The sequence below is a fragment of the Sciurus vulgaris genome, assembly GCF_902686455.1.
Source record: "Sciurus vulgaris genome assembly, chromosome: 5".
NCBI lineage: Eukaryota > Metazoa > Chordata > Mammalia > Rodentia > Sciuridae > Sciurus > Sciurus vulgaris.
The window spans coordinates 181,573,909-181,587,519 of NC_136465.1; the positions used below are offsets into that span (position 1 = coordinate 181,573,909).

The following is a 13,611-nucleotide window of genomic DNA, read 5'->3' on the forward strand; positions in this document are numbered from 1 at the left end:
TCTAGAATATGGAAGGGCCTGGGCCCCTTGTTCTCTACCTGTGAAGAGTGGGTGGAGTGGGGTCCAGGTGGGAAATAATTTTAGAGATCTAGGCTCTGGTTTGACTGGATAGAGGAGAGGAGGAAGGATGAATCTCCATGCTCATGACAGAGGAGCCAGTCCTGATGCATTGTGGGTCACAAAGGTTCTGGCTTGAAAACTCTGGATACAGGTACATTTAGACCTCAGTCTGAAACTTGGGAGGGAGGGAAGTATGGTGGGGCATGTAAGTATGGGAGCTCCTGGGTTGGCCTGAAGGAGCCAGAGAGGGTGCCCGTGTGTGTAGGGCCCAGCAGTGCTCTAGAGCCACCCATGGTGGCACCCGTGTGCCTGAGCAGTGCAGTTCTAGCACTTCACCTGTCAGAAGTGGCAGATAGCAGTCCCGGGAGGTGGAACCAGTTGTTACTCATCCATTTCTAGGGGACACCTCAACCTTGAAGGGTGGTCTTTTTGTTACATAGGTAGGCAGCCTTGTGGGGTGGCAAGGCTGGCATGGGGAGCCTGAGGCCAGCCATGTGGCCTTGGGGTCAAGGGAAAAAATGTCATTGTGGTGGGAGTTGACCTGGCTAGGGCTGCTTGATTGTGCAGGTATTTTAGGGTCAGGGTCAAGATCTGGACAAGACAAAGCAGTTAGAAGTTCACAGAGAAGGGAAAGGGCCACAGTTTGGGGACTGAGGCCTGAGCCCTCTAGGCAGTTGCAGGGCCTCTAGATGGCTGCAGATTAGGGTGTGTGACTGGAGAAGAGTGTATCAGAGGTACTTGGGTAGGTGGGAGCTTCCTGCATGGGTAGAGGGCCAGGGCCCTGCAGAGGCAGCCTGCAGGGAACAGGTAGGAGCAGTAGTGGCCTCCGTCTGACCTCAACTGCATGCCCAGTTAGCCACTCCAGGAAGAACCTCCCACCTGGGACTCAGGCTTATTTCTGCCAGAGGCCAGAGAGCAGACTAGCAACAGGAACCTGCTTCCCAGATTAAAAAATTCTGGGCTGGGATTGTACCTCGGTGGAGAGCACTTGCCTAGCACATGTGAGGCACTGGTTTCGATCCTCAGCACCACATAATAAGCAAACAAACAAACAAAGGTATTTTTAAAAACCCAATTCAGGGACCAGAGTGGGGACAGAGAAGGACTTGCAGGCCAAGGAGGGGACACTGTGCTGAGGTGCACAGGCCTGTCTGCTGCCCAGGGTCAGCATTTGCTGCAGGACCAGGAGACAGGCACTGAGCAGAGATGGGCTCCCTGTGGCACTGTTGCAGGATCTGGGAATCGAGCTGTGAGGAAAGGAAGCGCTGAGGCCAATTTGCGCAGGGACTTTGAGGTCCAGTGTGCTGGGGTGCTGTGCTGTCCCCTGTTTTTCCAGTGTGGTTCTCATTTAGGGGGCTGGTGCTGGCAGACTTTCATGTGTCTGATTAATAAAACCAGAGAATGATTTTTTGTTTTACAATAAATGCTATTTGGTTGACAAAAACCTAAAAATGAGAGGTTAGTTCATAGTTAGAGGCTAGTGAATGCAAGTTTGGGGTCCTTCTGCAAGCAGGCACTGTAAGTATTTCTGTGACAGTTGACCTGGAGTGGAGTGTGGTGAACGTCAGGAGGGATCTGACTTCATTGTCCTGAGGCCTGATCTGTGTTGACCTCTAAGCTTCAGGATGGCCCATGTGGGCATGTCACAGAGGGCCTCAGCCAGAGTGAGGTGGTACATGCTTGGAAGGGGCCAGGGTGATGAGATAACAGGCTACTAGAACCCAGGGACCCTCCAAAGTAGGTTTTGTCATTCTCTAAGGAGAGACTCAAAGGGAACAGTTGTCTCACTGAGAATCACACCTTCATGGAAGGACTGAAGTCTGGACCAGTGCTTTTCTTGACGTCCATATCTTCTGGTGTGAATAGGAACTCATTCTACTCCTATCTAGCCATGGCTCCTTCTATGTGTATATCTGTTCCATCTGTTCTTTGACTCACCCAATTATCCCACCCAGCCTACCTAGCCTTTTCCTTCCTCTGTTCATCCACCTCCCACCCACCCCTGTGCATCCACCCAATCTGTCTGTCCCTCTATTGATCCATCCATCTATCTATCCATCTATCCATTCATCTCTCCATCAACCCACCCACCCATCTGCATTCATCAGTCTTTCCACCCATGTATCCATCCATCCATTTCTCTGTCAACCCACCCAGTCCATCTGTCCATCTCTCCATCAACCCTCTTAGTCAATCCATCCATCTGTGAACCCATCTCTTCATGTATCCATCTTTTCTTTACCCCATCCATCTATCTTTTTTCCCCCTCCACCCACCCATCCATTTTTTATATTCACTTCCCTTTTGGTTTGTCTTTACATTTTTTCCGTCCATGCAGCATAGATCCACACACACACCCAACTAGTTGTGCACCATATTTCTCTGTCTCTTAGGTGCCAGGTGCTGTGCTGGGCACTGGGACCACACAGAGATTAAGACGTGTTCTTTTCCTTCAAGGAACTCACAGTTATTGGGGAGATAGGTCATAAGGAATTGTAGGTTCCCCCTGATCTCACTTCTGGCCACTCTCTGGCTCCCTCTGCTCCAGCTGCATGGGATTCCACCATATCCCTCACACCCCAGGCCAGTGGGTTCCACTCTGAGTGCCCCATGCCTGGAGGCCCTCATCCTCTCCCTGGGCCTTTGCTCAGCTGTCTTTGAAGGTGAGGACTTCCTGAGATGCCTTGGAACTACCCTGTCTTTGCACCCTTGTTATTTTTTTTTTCCTTCAGCATTTGCCAGCATTTGACGTGTTATATATTTATTGTTTATTACATCTCCCAGAATAGCCTATTAACTCCACAAGGGCAGAGACTTTGCTGTGTTCTCTGCTATATTAGAGCTAAAACAAACAGGGCCTGGTATATAGTAGGAGCTCAATAAATACTTGTTGATGTTAAAAATGAATCCTGAGAAAATGGGGGGGGTGGCTGAGGGTGAGACATGAGGCAGTGGGTCACGACCTTGCACGTGGAACCGGAAGTGTGAGGAACTGAAATGGCAAGACCTGTGGGCTGCCGGAGAACCCAGCCTGAGCCCAGGTCCTGGTCGGTGATGTGGGCCAGACTTTCAGGAGACCAGCAAGGCCGAGGTGGGGCAGCCGGCAAACCTGGCCAGTTCCACACGGCCACGAGGGACTTTGAGATCAAAGGACAGATGAGGATGAACTTTTATGGGATGCAGTGAGGTCAGGGAAGGGGTACTCGGCCCCACCTGAATCCCTTTGCACATTCAGAGGCAGGGTCTGCAGCAAGGGACACCCTAGGGTACACATCAGGCCTATGGAGAAGGGCTCAGTGAAGATGCAGTGCTGCTTCCAGGCTGGTGCATGCGAGCGGACAGTGCAACTCTGCCCGAGAGCGCGGGTCACGTACACACAGATGTGTACTGGCACACGCTGAAATCCACATGCAGGTGCAAGAGCACAGTGCTTGCACACTATCAGTCAGACACAGCGTGAGCAGCGCATGTACACATGACTGGGTCTCATGCACACCCGCAGGCTCTCTCCAGCGCTCTCAGGTTTGGGGCTCACTGACTGGATGACCCTGGCCTTGTCTGGTCTCCTGTGTTCGGTTGCTGTTCAGGAGAGATGAGCCATGGCTGCTACCCACTTGGGCCCTGGCTGCCAGAGGCCAGAATTCCCTGCATGGTCCCCTTAGCCTTCCTGCCTAAGACTTCTGGACACAGGACCCAGAACCCCAGGAGTTGGGGTCCCCATTGCCATCTGGGCACAACCAGGCCAAGGGTGTGTGTGGACAGACTGTGAGCAGCACAGTCGAGAGCAGTTCAGCCAGTTGGAGGCCACGGCCATTCCTCAGCTCCTGATACTCCCTCCAGAAACCCGGGAGGACCGGACGAAGCGGCTTTTCCGCCACTACACGGTGGGCTCCTATGACAGCCTCACTTCACACAGGTACTGGCAGGTGGGGCAGGGTATGGACACAGGGACACTGGTGGGGACTACAGGTGTGGGGTGGCACATCTGGTGAGAGGGAGGGCCAGGGTGTGCAGAGGTTGGAGGGAGATGAGGACGGGGTGCCTGGTCACCTCTGCCTCCCACAGTCCAGGTCAGGCTGGGCAGTCCTGGAATGATGTGGGCTGTGGGACTCTGTGGAACCATGTGGGGTGAGCCTGGCTGCCATGCTCCCCAGCTGCCGGGCTAGCCTCACCCCCGCCCCCTGCTTTCCTTCGTCAGTGACTACGTCATTGATGACAAGGTGGCTGTCCTCCAGAAACGGGAACACGAGGGCTTTGGCTTCGTGCTCCGGGGGGCCAAAGGTAAGGGTGCGGGTGCTGTGTGGTGCTGGGTGTTCTCCGTCCTGCTGCCACCCACCTACTGGCTCCGGCTGCCCCTGCTGTGGCTCTGGCTGTGTGGTGTGGGGTTCCCTGGGACAGCGCCGCCTCCTCCACTGCTTTACACTCTGCAGGGAGCCTAAGCAGAGTGGGGGCCTTTCTGGTTGGGGGAGTGGGGGTCGTGCTGGATTCCTGGGCTGGGTGGCCCTGCCTGCTGCCCTCCTGTCTCAGGTCATTCTGCCCCAGTTGTCACGTGTTCCGTGAGCTGAGCTGTGTGGAGGCTGCTGTGTGCTGGCCGCCCCCACCTGAGCCGCACTGGTGAGGCACCTTCCTGCTCCCCCTGCAGCAGAGACCCCCATCGAGGAGTTCACACCCACGCCGGCCTTCCCCGCGCTCCAGTACCTGGAGTCCGTGGATGTGGAGGGCGTGGCCTGGAGGGCGGGGCTGCGCACGGGAGACTTCCTCATCGAGGTGAGCCCCAGCCCTGGCCTGCACAGCCTGGCGGGATCCTGACCCCGAACCTGGGAGGACATGCCTGGCGCCTACCCAGCAGCCCATCTGTCCTAGGTGAACGGGGTGAATGTGGTGAAGGTTGGACACAAGCAGGTGGTGGCCCTGATCCGCCAGGGTGGCAACCGCCTGGTCATGAAGGTCGTGTCTGTGACCAGGAAGCCAGAGGAGGATGGGGCTCGGCGCAGAGGTGAGGGCTGAGGTTCGTGGGCTCTGCCCTGACTCCCCTGGGTTCCTGACCTTAGCCCTTTACCTCAGGCCTACCTTCCTCTCCCCAACCTGACCCTGTGCTACTGAACCTGGGTGAGGCTTAATAGATGGAGCTCAATAAATACTTGTTTATAGCCCAGGTTGCTTTCCAGGCCGTGATGTTAGGATCCTGGCCCTGTACCTGACCTCTGACCTCTGACCCCAGGTTGCCCCCTCAGATCCCTTCCCCCCCTTTCCCGGAGTCCCCAGCTCCTGGCATGGCAGATCCCTCCTTCCCTGACTCTGCCAGCAGCTGCCTGGAGGCCGGGGTTGCCATGGCAACTGTGAGGTTGACGCTGCTGCTTATTGTCGGAGGGAAGGGGGAGGCGGCACCTGAGGGAAGAGGAAAAGCGTCTTCTCCCCGCGCCGCCGACACCGCACAGCCGGGGCCCAGGAGGCCTTGCCGCCCAGCCCAGCCCAGGCCTGTGGCTTGGCTGGTCACACCCTGGTTCTCCAAGGGCAGTGGCCACCAGGGCCCTGGGGGAGCCCTGGAGCAGCAGGAGCCAGCCTGGCAGGAGACCCTCCCAGCCCCCATCCCATGGCGCCAGTGCCCCCTCACTGGGTGCTCGGAGCCTGCAGGGTGGGTGCTCAGACCAGAGCCAGCCGGCACCCTGACCCCCACTGGTACCGTTGACTGCCTTCTGAGGCCTGGGTTCTGGGGGTTCCCAGGGCCCCAGAGGCCCCCACCACCCCAGCCCCGGTGCTCCCCGAGCTCCCCACGCCATGAAGAAGTTTGCATCCAGCCGCAGCCTGAACAAGATCCTGGCTCAGTGCGACTCATCCTCACGGGAATACGAGGAGATCCAGGCGGTGGAGCGCAAGTGGCACCTACACCTGGCCACGCCGCGCCGCCTGCTGCTGGACAGGAGGTCCAAGGCCTCCCTCTTCTTTGCAGCCCCACCTCCCCCGAAGAGGGCTCCCAGCACCACGCTGACCCTGCGCTCCAAGTCCATGACTGCCGAACTCGAGGAACTTGGTGAGCACTAGGGTGGCCATGGGCATGGGTCAGAAGGCCTAGGGAGAGGTGGACATAGGCTGTGTGGGAGGCCAGGGATGCTGAGCTGGAGCTGAGGTTAGGCAAGGACAGTAGGAAGGACAGTGATGGGTGTGGGAGCTGGCCAGAGTGCTGGAGGGGTGGGGAAGTTCAGTTCCTGTGGGGTGAGGCGGGCATGGCACGTGGAAGGCCTGGGCAGTGGGGAGACAGATAGGACAACAAGGACAGACAGATGGGGCATGTGTGACCCTGCAGCGTGTTCGCATGTATATGTGCATGCGTTGCCCCTTACTTTCCATGTCTCAATCTGACTCTGTGTCTGCTTTTCGGCCAACTGAGCAAGGAGGAGTGGTTGAGGAACCTAGGTCTGTTTCCAGCTCTGCCAGGCACTGGCTGGGTCATCTGTGTGTGTTACTGTTGCACCTGTGTGCTGCAGAGTGTTCAAGTGAGCCTCTGACCTTCAGGGCCTCTGTGAGCATCTCTGGCTGATGACAGGATGGGGCCTCATGAACTGGGAGGTGTTGGGCTTTGATGGGCACCAGGTCAGCCAGTCTCATCATGGGCATGATGTGTGATCATTAACAGCCTTTTTGTGAACATGTTGCAATATACTTGATCACATCCACACACACCTTGAAGAGCCTTGTGGTGAACCCTAACCTTAGCCCTAACCCTAACCTGTGTGACCACATCCTGCCGTGTGCAACCTCATTGTGGGCGTATGCTGATGCACGTGACTCTTGAGAGCCCTGTTATGGTGCATCCCAGCCAGCAGTAGCCCCTCTGTGAGTACGCTCAACATGTGTGACAGTTGATGTGCTCAGCTGAAAGGACAGTTTCCTTCCAGTCAGAGCCCAGTCCCAATCCCAGACTCTACTCTGGCTGTGGTCATAGAAGAAGCCCTTCCTTTGGCCCCCAGAGTGATCCCTGACCTTGTTCATGGACTGGGCCCTGACCCTGTCCTGGACACAAGCTGGGCTCACTATTCCAAGCAGGCATTCTTGACTATGTTGTATTTCAGTGTGGGAAGCAGCTACCAAGATAGACTGGGCTGACATGGTCAGGATTTTCTTTGCCATAATACTTTGGATAAAATAAAATGAACACACATATATGGACAACTCAAAACAAAGGAAAAGGAATCCCCAGGTCTCAAAAATGGAGAAATGGAGAAAGAGCTCAAAACCAGGGGAGCAGGGGAATCTGATGCTTCCATAGTCCAGGGCAGGGGTCAGGTTCTGAAGCCCCCACAAAGCTGGGAGACTTGGCTGTGAGTCTTTGGGAAGTGGGAAAGTTGGAACTATACACAGAACTAAAATTAGCACCAGAAGAACTAGAAATCAGAGGAGTATGAAAGAGAGTGAAGTAAAATAATAGAATTAAAAGAGCTAAAGAAAGAGAATAAGACAGAACCACAACACAAAAGAATAAGCGCATTTTATAAAGATCCCTGAAGAATTGTTACTGAAAAAAAAAAAAAAAAAAAAAAAAAAAAAAAATCTGTGGCCAGGATAAACAGTATACTAGACCCAGCTGAAAAAAAGGAACAGAAGATAAGTCTGAGGAGATTGCTCAGACCAGCACAGGAAAACATGGAGGTGTAGACAACAGAGATCAGTTAGGGGACAGAGGCAGCAAGCTCTAGCACCTGCCCATTGGGAGTTCTAGAGGGAAAGAGCAAAAACAAAAGCAATATTCAAACAGTAAATAGCTAAGAATTTCCCAAAAGTGAAAAAAGACGTGAGACACCAATTTGAAGAAGTTCCAAGTAGGGAAATAAGAACAAGTCTATGTCTAGATTGATCACAGTAAAACTTTAGAATTCCATAGACAAATAAAATTCTTAAAAATTATCAGAGAGACAAACAGGAGAGGAATGTTGACTGGGAGGGAGCAGTGGCTTAGTGACAGACTCTGGGTAGCAGCAGTGGAAGGCAGAAGACCATGGAGGGACACACTTCTGGTCTCAGAGTCGTAAGGGTCAATTGTCAGTCACAGCTGACCTGTGTCACATGGGTCCATAAGCCAGTACGAGGAGGCAGCTGTGTCTGGTTGGACACCAGGTAGGATGGGTAGGTGGGTCCCTGGAGTCCCCTGCCAGAGGCTACATGTTTGGGAGGGACCCTCCTAGTTTGCACAAATAGATTTGGGCAACCTGAGCACTATAATCCAGGGAACCAAGGACTCTGCCCTGTGAATTTGGAAGAACTCCTCAGTCTGGAAAGGGTTTCTCTGCCGAGTACACTTGTCCTGCCTTTTGTTAAAAAACTCCTGAGCGTCCCTGCCTACAGAAACAGTGAGTGAAAGAGGCAGCTCTTCCCCTCTGTTCCAGAAGCCAAAGTTGTTGGGTTTGCTCTGCAGACTCTGGTGGTCCAGAGGAGCTCACTCATGGTATTAGGTTTTTCCTGATCCAAGGCTGGGGGACAACAAGAGGGCAGCTTAGCACAGAGCCTCTGCCTACATTTTTGGGCCTGGGATCACAACTTCGGTTGAAGCTGGACTCAGCTTCTTCATGGTACTGTGTTCAAAGAAGGGCTAGGCAGCCAAGGGCCCTTGGCAAGTCATCCTGCTCCTGGAGGACAGCTGCTCCAGGAGGCAGCCATTTACCCACTTCTGACCAGTCCCCTGTGGAAATACATGGTTTGTGGAAGCCGACCAGCAGTCGGGTCCTCCAGGTGCTTGAGGTGCCAAATGCCAGGTGCTCGAGCTCATGCTGTGATGGTTCCTGCCATGTGGAGAATGGGGCCAGGCTCTGCAGGAGGAGGGGGAGGAGGGAGGGAGGGGCTCCTGTGAGTGAAAGCTGGTCCCAGGAAATGAAGGTTATAGTAGCCGGCAGAGGTGGGGGTGACAGGAAGAGCAAGGTGGTAGAGGAGGAAGCACAGCATTGCCAGTTCCCTTCCTTATTGGGGCTTCTCACCCAAGACTCCACTCAGCTTCACCTGATGTGAGCAGGGCCAAATGTCAGTGGAGACCCCAGCTCTGAGGACCTGGCAGGTCCAAGCTAATTCCTAATTATTCATGACTTTCTTAGGCGAAATCAGTTTTCTGTAATCACTAAGTTCCTTTTTCTTTGTGATCAGATGTCGGGGTAGGTGCCATGCCCAGTGTCCTTGTCACTGGTCTCTCTGCAAAGCCCTGGGTTCCATCCCCAGTCTTACACACACACACACACACACACACACGCGCGCGCGCGCGCGCGCCCTCTACTTAGCAAAGAATGCTCAGTGGTGACCATCAGTTTCAGTGGCCTCTGAAATTGAATTTTTTTGGAGTTTTTGCCTTTTTTCTGAACAAACATTTGACTGGACCAAGTATGGTTTAGTTGTGTACATCGCTGTGTGTGGTCATGTCTGTGTACAATATATGTATGTAAGCATATGGACTCATGGGTGTATGTGAATGTGTGTGCATGTATGTGCATGCATGAATGGACTTTGAGTGTGTATGCATGCTCACGTGTGCATGCATGAGTGGTCTTGTGAGCATGTTTGTATGCACATGTGAGTGGACTTCATGTGTATGTGCACGTGTGTGCATGTGTGAGTGGACTTGTGACCATGTGTGTACATGTGTGAGTGGACCTGTGGGCATGTGTGTGCACATGTGTGCATGTGTGAGTGAACTTGGTGTGTGCATACGTATGTGTATGCATGTACACACATAAGCGTATATTCCTGCTTGTGGTGGTTTTCTCTTTGTTTCAGGCCATGTACCAACCAGCTGGGCATTTGAGCAGATTTGTTCTCATGATAAGAATGGGTAGGCCAGGGCAAGATCTGTGAGGACCTGGTTTTGGGGAGGTGGGAGTTCATAGGAATGAATGTGGAGAATGGGCCTGGGTGCTATGGGATGAAGCCTCCTCTTATCCCCTGTGCTCTGTTTCTTGATTCCAAGCCTCCATTCGGAGAAGAAAAGGGGGTAAGTCATCTACTTGTGTCCCCAGGCCCAGCTCTGCCTAACACCTGTTGGTGTGTGAGACTGCAGTCCAAGTGTGGTGGGCTGGAATCCTGGCCTCACCCAGTTTCTGTTGCCTTCTCCTGGGGGATCTGGGGCATGGAGAAGGGCTGCGAATGATGGCTGGAGTGTCCCCATGGTTGTGACTCTCTGGGATATAATAGGGAGGCACAGCTGTGGGGCCTAGGATTCAGGTGCACTAGGGAATGGGGGAGCTGTGGAGGCAGCCTGGTGGAGAGGAGCTGGGATACTCCCTGGTGGAGGCCACTGCAAGTGCCATGGCCTAGAGCTGGGCATAGGAAGGGCTCTGGGGACCCCACTCTAGAGCTGGGAGAGCTGAGTGACGTGCATTGTCAGGACAGGGGCTGGGGTGTTCAGCTCTGACTGCATTGCATCTCTGCTTGTCCCCTAGGGGCTGCCTCTTCCTGGGTTGTGGGCCCTACTCTTGTGCTGGTTGGTTGCAGGGCTGAGCTCAGAGGGGACAGTCCCTTTACAGCTGGGATCTGAGGTTCCCTGCTAGGCTGTTGGCTTTGCCACCACCTGGGCCTGGTTACTGAGGTCCAGTATCTGGTGAGCTCTTGGGCCTGACTTCTACTGCTGCTTCTACGTCTTGCATAGGTAGAAACCAGGCCCAGATGGAAGCCTAAGGTGGCCCTGTGGCCCCAGGCATGTGTCTCTGCACATCCTCTGTGCACCTGGAACCCCTCCATACCCACTGGACCCCAGCCCAGTTCTCCCTCAGGACCTGTAGTCCTGTGGTCCCTGTGCCCCCAAGGCTCCTCTTGCCTGGATCTGTTGTCCTTTCACGTATTAAACAGATGACAAGGTCTCCTCCAGGACCCCTTTCTGTGCCTTTGGGGCAGACCAGCAAGCTATTTCTGGGATATTGTGGTCCTGCCATCCAGTGATGTAGTTGTGCTTCCAGGGTGCTGTGCTGTGGCCTATGTCCCTCTCCCAGCTGTGGGGGAGGTGGCAGGAGAGTTGTCACCCTACTTGGGCCCCAGTGTGTCCTGCCCCACTCCCAGATGACTCACGTGGGATGTTGATGGGAGTGCCTGGACCTGGTTCCTAGTGGGCTTCATCTCCTTTTAAAAGTATCTTAAGTGATTTATTCAAGAGTATGTTTTCTGATTTTGTTGGGAATTTATCCCAACCTCATCATCTTGTCATTTGCAGAATTCTTGTTTCTTTTCCTTTTGAAAGTAATTTTCAGTTGGCCCCAGCACCTCACCTCGTGACCCATAATAGTTGCTTTGCTAAACTTTGTGTGCACACTGCTTTGGGTCTCTGGGATCAGGCTCTCCTGGACCTAGAGAAGCACCTTCTCCAAACCCGTAGCCCAGGTGGCAGCATGTCTTCCTTGGAAACATGGCACCAGTGTTCCACAGGGTTTTCTGCCACGTTCACTTCTGTGGTTTCTGGATAGTGTGGCAGTTAAGACTACTCTCTTACTGGGCCTGTATCTGGACAGTCTCTCTCTGCCTCAGTTTGCTCCTAGGTAGAGTGAGGTCTGTATGCTTGCTGTGGGAGATAAAGCCTGGCACATGCTGGACATCACCATGGATCGGGGGCAATGGATTTTACCTTTGAAAGGAAATTCTTCAGTCCATTTTAAAAATAAATGGGATGATCCCTCATCCATCAATCCCTGGTCTGGGAGCTGCCCTATGGGGGAGCTGGTGAAGGCCTGCATACAGCTGGGCTCAGGAGTCATCTGAGGAGACAAGGTCATTTTGCCTCTGGTGGGCACTCAGCACCTGCACTGGGGCCAGTGGGTTGTGGGCCCCTCTGCAGAGTCTTCCTAGAGTCAGCTGCATGGTACCTGGCTGTGCTCATGCCTGTTGTATCTAGTGAGGGCCCCAGCTCTGGGCAGTCAGTGTGCAGGGTGGGTCTAGTCTGGGCTGGGTACAGGACACTTCAGGAAGCTGCCAAGGGGATGGCAGGTGGAGCCAGCAGGTGCTATTGGCTGCCACAGCTTGGGGCTGGGAGTAGCTGGAGGTGTCCAGGGTGAGCACGGGAGTTCTTCAGGGGCACGTGAGAGTGGAAAGGCACCAGGGTGAGTGCCCCCTGAGGGTAGGCACAGCGCTTGAGAGATGAGTAGGGCCTGGGGATAGGAACAGCCTGAGGGATGGGTTGGGTTCTGTGCAACCACTGGAAAAAAGGGCTTGTGTAGTTGCCAGGTGGACTCAAGTGCTGCCTCAGCCCCTTCTGCACCCTGATACAATCCTGAGTGGGCTCTGAGATAGAGCTGAGTGGTCACCTCACCATAGCTCTGTGCCCTCAGTCACGTTAGTTGAACATTTCCAAATCCTTTTGATAAGCAACAGTACCACTTTTAAAAACAATTCACTTTAATAAGGACAAGCAAAGATTTCCTTTTATAACAGACTTGGAGAAAACATACCCAAGGCCTCCTGGTGCATCTGCCTTGTTCAGGCATCAGCCCCACATGGGTCTCCCCGACTACTCTGGCTCCCACTGCTTTCTGGTGGGCTGGGGAGCCCCTCAACGAGGAGCATCCTTTACAGCCATCCTGCTTTCCTTCTCATTTCTTAGCACACACCTGGATGGAGCTGCCTCCCCTTGGGTGAAGAAGGAAGATGCTTTGACCTACTCTTGCGTACTGAACCATTTTTTAGATCCCCAGCCTGAGCCTTGTTCCTAGGCTTGTTCCACCTGTCTGTGCATTCATTGATTATTGATTCAGTGGATCTTGTGGACACACGCTTTACATCAGAGTCTGCACAGGGCTGTGGGCCCACCAGGAGCAGCTTGCCTTGGCACAGGTCATGTGCCGAGATTACTCCCAGGAGGAATGGGAGTCAGGGAATAGGGTCTCTAAACCGTTCTGTTCCCCACCCTTGCCCCTTCCTTCATTGTCAGAGTGGCTACCCCTGGAGTGGGACTCACAGGGACATCTGGAGAATTGATGGCAGGCTGGGGGCTGGGTCCTGGGGCCTGAAGGACTTGTTCAGGATGCAAGATGTGGGTCTAGGCTGTGAGCCTTGGGCAGTGAGGGGCCTGATGATGGTTGGGTCCCAGTGGCCATGGTCAGCACCATGGGCCATGTGGGCCTGGGAGGTACAGTAGTGGGATGAGAGGTAGGTTTGGGGACTGAAGTGGTGTCTCCTCCACTGCAGAGAAGCTGGATGAGATCCTGGCAGCTGCTGCAGAGCCAGCACTGAGGCCAGACATTGCGGATGCTGACTCCAGAGCAGCCACTGTTAAGCAGCGGCCCACCAGCCGGAGGATCACCCCTGCTGAGATCAGCGTAAGTTGGTTGGGCAGGACATGGGGGTCAGAGGGCCATGCTTCCTCTTTTTTTGCATCTCTTCTCTGGAGGTGGGAGGAATACCACACAGCTTCATGGAGACTCTTGAGACCACCTCAGTCCCCAGGATGGCCAGTTTAGTACAGTGGGTCTCTCCTGTGGCTGCAGCCTACATACCTCCCACCTCGGGCAGCTTCTGTACCACTGTGGGACCACCAGACCCCTGTCCTCTGGGGGCTACCACACAGCATGCCCTGTCCTTGCCCACTCTCCACCC

At 54.1% G+C, this 13,611-nt stretch overlaps 1 protein-coding gene across 1 annotated transcript in view; it reads left to right on the forward strand.

The window, feature by feature from the left end:
• Nucleotides 1-13,611, forward strand: part of SHANK3 (SH3 and multiple ankyrin repeat domains 3) — a 55,188-nt gene that overhangs the window by 25,754 nt on the left and 15,823 nt on the right. Inside the window, exons 15-21 of the mRNA XM_079141269.1 lie at nucleotides 3,901-3,976; nucleotides 4,259-4,341; nucleotides 4,703-4,827; nucleotides 4,924-5,056; nucleotides 6,011-6,091; nucleotides 10,004-10,027; nucleotides 13,204-13,334. Of these exons, the coding sequence (XP_078997395.1) occupies nucleotides 3,901-3,976; nucleotides 4,259-4,341; nucleotides 4,703-4,827; nucleotides 4,924-5,056; nucleotides 6,011-6,091; nucleotides 10,004-10,027; nucleotides 13,204-13,334 (653 nt within the window). The remainder of the gene's footprint in view (nucleotides 1-3,900; nucleotides 3,977-4,258; nucleotides 4,342-4,702; nucleotides 4,828-4,923; nucleotides 5,057-6,010; nucleotides 6,092-10,003; nucleotides 10,028-13,203; nucleotides 13,335-13,611) is intronic.